Raw genomic sequence first — 9726 nt, forward strand, 5'->3', positions numbered from 1 at the left:
CTCAGAGCAATAGAGTGTTTAAAATAACACTTTTTACTTTTCCTCATTTGAGCTGAAAGGGCTTCGCAGATTACCACATCCTCTGCAATAGGTAGGTAAAGCTTTTTCTAACAATCCTGTAGAACAAAAAAGTGTATACTAGAATTCGTTTCCATTGCTACATTATTGGAAGAGGTTAGCAAATTGAGGCTCTGACCATATAAATAATAGGTTGGTAGTACCTGATTTGCCATATACACTGAAATTACTGCCAACTAACTGCTGTAATCTGAAATTGCAGAAGTGCTTTTAATGCTCATTTTAAATGCAGTTTTTTATATACACTGCAGTATATTAATACACAAATTAGTGTCAATTTCATGAATAATGTGTTCTCACAGAGTCTGCTGATCGTGCTTCTGTTTTTCTTGTTTTCACTGTATGGTTTCAATCTTATTTTTTCAGTTGGCCGTAAACCAAAGACCCAGCAATCACCAATTTCCAATGGGTCTCCTGAGTTAGGTATAAAGAAGAAACCCAGAGAAGGCAAAGGTAATTTGGGGAGGGCTGTTTTGGAGGTGAGATGATTTTTTTTTTTTTTTCAGTCGACGTTTCTGCATTTGTAAGAAGATTATTTCTAGTACAAGCGGAAGTACAGTCTTTGGTAGTAGTTCTTAGTCAGGGATGTATGAGCATCACCTGGGGAGCTTTTTTAATTTGTACCCAGTCCCTACCCCACTGAAATTCTGTAGCCATAGATAGGCTATGGGGGAGTAAAAGGCAGTAGGCATTTATGTTTGGGAAAGGTTGTCTTAAGTGCAGTCTTTGAGGGAGAGAGAATCCCAAACAGACTCTGCATCCTCAGCACAGAGCCCAGTGCAGGGCTCAAACTCGTGAACCGTGAGCTCACGACCTGAGCTGAAATCAAGAGTCGGAGCTTAACTGACTGAGCCACTCAGGTGCCCCTTAAGTGCAGTCTTATGCACACCCTTCTTAAGGGCCATTGTTCTTGATGGGGAGGTATGTGTAACAGCACTCATCCTCACACAGAGCCACTCAGAATTGAAAGAGTTTATAATGAAGACTTATTTCGGATACATCATTTATTAACTGATAGAGGTAATGCAAGAATTCCCAAGGCAAACTGGATTTAATTTCCTACTCAACCAATGTCAGTCCTGTCAGGAGTCAGAACAAAAACTTACCATATTTTTGCTTTAGAGTTGGCATATTTTCGTTAAAAACAAACTTTAACAAGACTTCTACATTCTGTTGTCTTAATATGTTAAGTAAGTTGATTTCAGGTAATTTTAATCATGGTTTTAGGTGTGTTCTGATTATCTGATAACCAAAATTTCTCACTTTCACGAATGTTTTCAGATCTATATTTAGTAGCTGGATATATTTTGGTTTAATACATTCAAGTTTATTCCATCTTCAACAGGTGGTTTTACATCTAATTTTAAATAATTAAAGCAAAAAGTAAGTCTCTAGAAAAAAAAAAGTTCTCTAATAAGTTTGCCAGGAAATAAAGGCAAAAAAAAAAATCCGTTACAAATCAAGTTACATTGAAATGTTATTTATTGAGGAACCAATAATAATTCAATTTAGGACGGATTTAGGATACTTATTTCCTTGTCTGTCTTTGGTCACTTTACATTTCTAACATCTTAGGTTTTATCTTTTAATTTATGTTGTATACAATTATTACTGTTTTTAAAATAATTCCCATCATCAGCAGTCTCCTGTACTCAAAGACCTTATGCTTAACACTGGAGAAAACCTTTGTGATGACCTGTTTTTGCCAGTCAGAATCACTTTTTGTTAAAATTCCCATATTGTATTATTAAACTTGAGGCAGCATGGTAAATGTGAAGATTAAAGATTAAAAATCAGTTGGGAGCACCTGGCTGGCTCAGTCGGTAGAGCATGTGACTCTTGATCATGGGATTGTAAGTTTGAGTCCCACACTGGGTGTAGAGATTACTTAAAAATAAAATCTTGAGGGGCGCCTGGGTGGCTCAATCGGTTAAGCGTCTGACTTCGGCTCAGGTCATGATCTCGCGGTTTGTGAGTTCAAGCCCCGCGTCGGGCTCTGTGCTGACCGCTCAGAGCCTGGAGCCTGCTTCGGATTCTGTGTCTCCCTCTCTCTCCGCCCACCCCTGCTTGTGGTCTGTCTCTCTCCGTCTTCCAAAAATGAATAAACATTAAAAAATTTTTTTTAAATAAAAATAAAATCTTGAGATTACCTAGCAATAAAATCTTAAGGGGTGCCTGGGTGACTTTGTTGGTTAAATGTCCAGCTTCAGCGCAGGTCTTGATCTCATGGTTTGTGGGTTTGAGCCCTGCATCAGGTTCTGCACTGACAGCTCAGAGCCTGGAGCCTGCTTCAGATTCTGTTCCTGTCTCTCAAAAATAAACATTAAAAAAAGATAAAAATAAAAATTTTAAGAAGTTCAGTGTTTCCTCTGTAAAATGTCATTGTAAATGCTGACAGTATGTCAGAGGCTTAATGAACTACCTTGTCTGATAAAGGCTTCCCTTTCCAAATTGTTTTCCTTAAAATGAGATGAAGACTTTTAAGTTTTAACTTGTGGTTGGGAACTGGGGTGGAGTGGTACCTAAAGGTAACCTGAGGAACGTTTATGAGTCTAGTTCAACAAACATGGATGCATTCAAATCCCTACTATATAAAAGGCATTGTCTGTTATTCAAACATTTTTTTGCAGAGTAAGTTCTCTGCACTTTTACTATATCCACTTCTGGGGCCTGATCACAAAGAAAATAAAAATGTCCCAAGTACTCATCTTGATGTGGTTGAAGGTTACCTATAGTTTATACATGTTGATGCTGGTGCAGTGGGGTTTCAGAGCCATAAATATAACCTTGTAAAGTTGAAGGTTAATCTTTTCAAGTCAAGAGATGCACACTGGTCTCAACTGTGGCTTAATAAATTTATTGAATTTTCAGAGAATTCCAGAATGAAAATGAAATGCCTGAGGAAGAGCATCAGCATTTAGATTGAGTAGCAGTGGCTTAATTTGGAAGCCTCGCACCCTTAAAGGTTCTTCTCATGAAGGCTGTAATTTGGATCTAGATTTGATGAGAGTAAGGGGATAGTGAGTAGGAGCCTAGAGATGACCCAGTGACTCGTGGTGGTGTGTGTAATTTTCTTCTTCTCAGTGTTCTTTTCTGTTCTTTGATCAACTTAAGAACCTCTGGCCCTAGAGGCTTATGAGGGGAATAAAAGAAAATCAGCAGCCTGAAAAGCCTGATCTTCTTATAAACACTGTCCACTACTTGTCTGCCCTCAAGAGTTCTCCAAAGGGGAAAAAAATATTGACTCTTCTTTGGGGGATTAAGTTCTTTACCTTACCTACGCAGTTTCTCTCCTTTTCCTCTATGCACATCTTAGTCATTTTCCAAGTCTTCATGCTTTATTGATCCACTTTATTTTCATTCCTGAAACCCCAGAAACTTTGTCAATCATTTGGAATATAATTATGCATTGCCTTGTGATAGATCTTAGGTCATTTCAAACCATTACTTCTTTTTTGTATTGTTAACTTGTCATTTACTTTTCCCCCCTTCCCAACTAGATTGTAAATTCCTTGAAGGACCACGTTTTAAATGCTCTTTTGTGTCCTACACTACATAGTGTGTGATGAATAAGTATTTTACTCTGCAGAAATATCCCATTTTCAAATTTTGTTAGTATATGATCAAATGTTGTATATAGTTAACATTTGATGAATACTTGACAGTTAAAGGAAATGCTAGAAATACTACTTAGTATTTCTATTTAAGGAGTTCATATTTTAAGACTGAAGCACAAATGTATTTACTAACTGAATTGTTCGTGTATAATGAAATCCTAATATACTGCTTATCTTCACTGAATCGGGTATCATCAGTAGAAAGAGATTAGCAGTTAAGGAAAAAAAACAACAACAACCCTATTTTTAGAGGCAGTAGCTCTCATTCATTGATAATCAAATCCAAATTGACTGGTAGTCCAGAGGAGTGATAAAAGAATGTTTAAAGGGTCATGGGTAATTTATACTTTATAAGACATGTACTTCAGAGTTCATGCATAAAGGTGAACCAAAGAAAAATACATTTCAGGGAGCTTGGCTGGCTTAGGCAGTGGAGCGTGCGACTCCTGATCTCAGGGTTGTGGGTTTGAGCCTCATGTTGGGTGTGCCGTTATATAGTATATAGTATAGATCTTATAAAAGTATATATATAGATCTTATAAAAAGATCCTTGGACTAATGTCTAAAAGTTTTGCATATTTCATTGTGTACTACTTGCCTTTCCAGCAAATAAGTGCCTTTTGATGAATTTTGATCACGGAATTTGGGCTTATATGATAAACATACTGGTGCAAATTTATTCATGGTTTAAATCTGTAAATAGATTAAATTAGATTATGTTTAATTCAGGTTCACTTTGTGCTATGCATTATGCTTTTGCCTTTACTGAACTCAAAATTTAGGATAGGGTGATGTATAATAGTACAAAACCCAGGACCTCTATTATAGGAGTATCATAACTATAAATAGGATATTATTTTTGAAAACCAGCACACAAGTATATGTAGGACTTTTATAATGAAAGATAGTTTATATGTAATTGGGCGACACAATTTGACACTGTATAAGTGATTGCTCATATAGTCAAGTACTTACTGACAGACTCTTAGTACATTTGTTTTACCAGTAGTAAATGAATTTTTATTCAGCATAAATATTTGCTTTTAGTTATATTAAAGAATTTTTCACCAATGTCTTATCACTTTTTCAAAGGAAACACAACCTATTTGTGGGAGTTTCTCTTAGATCTACTTCAAGATAAAAATACTTGTCCTCGGTATATTAAGTGGACTCAGAGAGAAAAAGGCATATTCAAACTTGTGGATTCCAAGGCTGTCTCTAAGCTTTGGGGGAAGCATAAGAATAAGCCAGATATGAACTATGAAACTATGGGACGAGCTCTGAGGTAAGAACACAAGAGTGAATTTTTAAACAAAACGTAATACCTCTGAACATTGTCTTAGTGGTTTAAAAAAGAGCTCTAAAAGCCCCTTATTATAACAATTTGGGGGATATTTTAGAGCAGTTTCTTGGATTTGGAGGTAGATAGGGAGAAAGATTTTGGTCTAGATGTCTAAAATTGCAGCATCACTGGAAACCCATCTTTGCAGAAAAATGTGCTTAATTTTAGGACCGTTCTTTAATAGAAAAGTTGAAGACCTTTAAGAAAATTAAACGCAAACAAAATGGTTTCCAAATCGTTAATTTACTTTTTAGTTCCTGTGAATTTGTTACAATGGATTTATCTTAATATGAAAATTTCCCCTAAGTTTTGTCAATTTGGGAAACCCATAAAACTTTTCAGTATACATGCCTTCTTGTAATTAGGGGTGTTTGTAAATGGACATATAGTTTACGTGACAGTATTCACATATTCCACAGATTCAGCCTTTTAAAGGAGTTCCTTCTGGTCTCTAACAGGAACAAGTGAATGTTTCTGTTACTATTCATTCTACATGGTGTTTCTTGGGGGGTAAAAAAATGTAATGCACTTGATTCATGTAATACTGTTTCCCTTACAGATATTATTACCAAAGGGGTATTCTTGCAAAGGTTGAAGGACAGAGGCTTGTATATCAGTTCAAGGATATGCCCAAAAACATAGTGGTCATAGACGACGACAAAAGTGAAACTTGTAATGAAGACTTAGCAGCAGCTACTGATGAAAAATCGTTAGAACGAGTGTCACTGTCTGCAGAAAGTCTCCTAAAAGCAGCAACCTCTGTTCGTGGTGGAAAAAACTCCTCTCTAAACTGCTCCAGAGCAGAAAAGGGTGTAGCTAGAGTTGTGAATATCACTTCCCCTGGTCACGATGCTCCATCCAGGTCCCCTACTACTACCACATCTGTGTCAGCAACGGCAGCTCCAAGGTCAGTGAAGGAAACCATTACTCGTGTTTATTTTAGAAAGTGCCTTAGCAAAAATATGTCCCCTTTTTAATGTTAGCAGCCTAAGAACCCACTGTCATCAAGACTTGGAAAATTGCCTGATCTTTTTTAAATGTATTTTGTTGCTGTTAAAGTAGATGTCTCAACTAACTTGACTTGGTTTTTATGGTTTTGTAGATGAAACTTAGTGTGGGCTTTTGTTTTTAAAATGTATTTATTTCATGCTATTTCATACTGTAAATTGTCAGTACACCTGTAGAGTTTGAGAGCAATAGTTTTGTACATTTTAGATTTGCATTCATCTTTTTGCTCAAGAAACCTATTGTCTAACATTAAATCAATTTTTTTAATCTACTAGGACAGTTCGTGTCGCGATGCAAGTACCTGTTGTAATGACATCGTTGGGTCAGAAAATTTCAACTGTGGCAGTTCAGTCAGTTAATGCAGGTGCACCGTTAATAACCAGCACTAGTCCAACAACAGCAACCTCTCCAAAGGTAGTTATTCAGACAATCCCTACTGTGATGCCAGCCTCTTCTGAAAATGGAGACAAAATCACCATGCAGCCTGCCAAAATTATTACCATCCCAGCTACACAACTTGCACAGTGTCAACTTCAGACAAAGTCAAATCTGACTGGATCGGGAAGCATTAACATTGTTGGAACCCCGCTGGCTGTGAGAGCACTTACTCCTGTTTCCATAGCCCATGGTACACCTGTAATGAGACTATCGGTGCCTACTCAGCAGGCATCTGGCCAGACTCCTCCCCGAGTTATCAGTGCGGTCATAAAAGGGCCAGAGGTAAAATCGGAAGCAGTGGCAAAAAAGCAGGAACATGACGTGAAAACTTTGCAGCTGGTACAAGAAGAAAAACCAGCAGATGGAAATAAGACAGTGACCCACGTAGTGGTTGTCAGTGCACCTTCAGCTATTGCCCTTCCCGTAACTATGAAAACGGAAGGACTAGTGACGTGTGAGAAATAAAATAGCAGCCCTACCACGGACTTAAGACTGTTAGTAATAGTACTAACATAAATACTTGCAAGGGAGGTCATCAAGAAGAGTCAAAAGAAGACTTTAAAACATTTTTAATGCATATAAGAAAACAATCAAACTTACTGGAAGTAAATTACCTATCCCATGTTTCAGTGGGAAATGAACTACATACGGAGATGCTGACAGAAAACTGCCTCTTACAGTAGGAAACAACTGAACCCATCAATAAGAAAAAGGATTGAAAAGGGACCAAGCAACTCACTACAATATCAAGTTACACTAAGACTTGGAACACTAACATTCTGTAAGAGGTTATATAGTTTTCAGTGGGGAGGGGTTGGGATGGGTGATCTCATTGTTACATACAGCAATTTTTGATGCATTTTATATGCATACCAGCAATTATTACTGTGTTCACACAGAACTCACTTAACTGGTGCTACGTGAAGACTGCTAATATAGGTATTTTAGAATGTGAATTGAAAATGGATCCAAAAGCTTTTCAGAAAGATAGCAAAAAAGATCTAGTGCGATTTTTTTTTTTTATATCATATAGCTTAAGCTGATTTAAAACAAAGGCCTTAGACTAATTTTCAGTTTTCTTTATCGAAATAAGCTAATGGCTTGTTTGTGTAAAGCTTTTTTATTAAAAGAAAAATTTTAAAAATCTTGTACCTAGCACAGTATTGTTATAGAATTTACATGTAACATTTTATATGGTAGTTTAAGTCTGTCAGTTTCCTAATTGTGGACAAATTAACAGTTGCTCTGGCCTTTTGCTGTAACCTGCCTGTGTCACTCACTTAGCCCTGGCATCTGTGCAGACTTATCAGTTCCAGTTCTACTGTCACTTGGAAGTTCAGGCTCAGCATGAATTTTTGTCAGGTAGCTCTAATACCTGGTGTTTTTGTTTTTTTCCTTCCTTTCTTTTCTTTCTTTCTTTCTTTTTTTTTTAGTTGAAGTTTAAGAGGGAAAGTACCAGTGTTCAGATTTGAACTATAATAGTTTGTATATTCAACATTTGAAGTATATTCTATTTTGTTGTACTCTTGTTTCAAAGTGTATTCAAGTAGGTTTTCTGAAATATAGAAATGAAATTTATGTTGTGGTTTGGTGTCTGGTGATATTTATAATATTCAAAAGCTAGTATAGAGACACTGTTTTAGTTAAGTAGTAGAAGTCTTATTTCTAGTTAAGTAGTAGGAGTCTTATTTCTCCTTCCCAACTACCGTGTGAAGAAATATTCCTTCTGTTTTGTTTCATTACATTAATATTTGCAAATATCTGCATGTTGCCACTTAATTTCTAATTACTGTCATGAACTATAATGTTCTACTTACCGTGATGAGTTTATTATTTTAATGTTGGCCACACGTAAAGAATTTCTATTTCAAATCAGACCAGGTATTTCTCAAACAGACCTTTTGAGGGTTAGGATGAACAAGTAATACTCTTGCCCTTTTGCAGATTAGGAAATGGAGGTAGGTACCAGAGGGATTACAGGAGTTTCCTAATTTCACACCAAACTAGGTCCTAGGACTCCACATCTTCATGTTCTTTCTACTACAAAGAAAAGTTGTCTATTTTTACATCTTTTAGAAATTTAAATAAACTGATACTTAATATTTTGTGGCCTTTAATTGTGCTTTTGATCAGATACTACTTAGGTCAACAAAGATTTTTATAACCGAACCCTTTGTAAGCATTGATCTTTTTCCATAAGTATACCTGATGGTACTTTTTTTTTTAATTTTTTTTAACGTTTATTTATTTTTGAGACAGAGACAGAGCGTGAACGGGGGAGGGTCAGAGAGAGAGAGAGGGAGACACAGAATCTGAAACAGGTTCCAGGCTCTGAGCTGTCAGCACAGAGCCCGATGCGGGGCTCAAACTCACGGACTGCGAGATCATGACCTGAGCCGAAGTCGGACGCTTAGCCGACTGAGCCACCCAGGCGCCCCTACCTGATGGTACTTTTTAATAAAAGCTGAAAGAAAAACTCGCTTCTTATCCCATTTGGGAGTTAAGCTCAAATTCTGCCTACTTTTAAAACATTTCTTAAGTATTTCAGTTTTCTTTGGCACTTTCTTTTTTGCACTATAGTTTCATTTGTTGAGTCCTATCTTCTATATTTTTTGAGGGCAAAGAGTACATATATAGCTTATACCATACCTTCACCACTCCCAAAGTGCTAAGCATATTGGACACTCAGACACGTATTGGTTTTGGTAACACATTTGCTAAGAATCTAAGTCATGTACTGTGAATGACAGATAAGACTTAAATTTTCAACGAATAATATACCCCCCTCCCCGCTATATTATTAATTGGTTCTAACTGGGTCAAACCAGAACTACCTAGCTTATCTCTACCATTCTGCCTAGACATTTTTCTAGCTCTTTCAGAACAAGTACACCTAAGGTCTAGATCTGAAAACCTGTATGTAGACAGTATTACTGATCAGAGTGTTTCTGCTGATTAAAATCACCAGTGGTATGGCTTTTAATCTCAACCCTTCCAAACTGTAACCTACATTTGTTTTTTGTGTCTGGTATATCGAGGAACCACATAACAATAGCTTGATGCCACTATGTTTTCCAGCCTCACTAGGGCTCTTGAACAATAATCAGCAGTCTGTCGTGAGCTGTGAACTCCCTCCATATCTGGATCCTTTGCTTTAAGAGTATCTACTTATACGGGCATCCTTCCTCACCCACCTGTTTCAAGGAGGTGGCAGGTGTGCCCTCCTCCTGGACTCTGCCTCTC

At 37.0% G+C, this 9726-nt stretch overlaps 1 protein-coding gene across 17 annotated transcripts in view; it reads left to right on the forward strand.

Moving 5' to 3' along the window:
• ELF2 (E74 like ETS transcription factor 2) overlaps nt 1-8588 on the forward strand; it is a 95193-nt gene extending 86605 nt beyond the window's left edge. For 9 of the 17 annotated variants that reach the window (XM_058721340.1, XM_058721343.1, XM_058721350.1 and 6 more), the window contains 5 exons: nt 53-91; nt 445-531; nt 4788-4980; nt 5597-5944; nt 6321-8588. In XM_058721340.1, coding sequence (XP_058577323.1) covers nt 53-91; nt 445-531; nt 4788-4980; nt 5597-5944; nt 6321-6948 — 1295 coding nt within the window. In that variant the 3' untranslated portion in view covers nt 6949-8588. The remainder of the gene's footprint in view (nt 1-52; nt 92-444; nt 532-4787; nt 4981-5596; nt 5945-6320) is intronic. The other 8 variants (XM_058721344.1, XM_058721345.1, XM_058721352.1 and 5 more) reach the window with 2 other exon arrangements.
• Nucleotides 8589-9726: the final 1138 nt, after the last annotated feature.

Source organism: Neofelis nebulosa, chromosome 3 (genome assembly GCF_028018385.1).
Source record: "Neofelis nebulosa isolate mNeoNeb1 chromosome 3, mNeoNeb1.pri, whole genome shotgun sequence".
Taxonomy (NCBI): domain Eukaryota; kingdom Metazoa; phylum Chordata; class Mammalia; order Carnivora; family Felidae; genus Neofelis; species Neofelis nebulosa.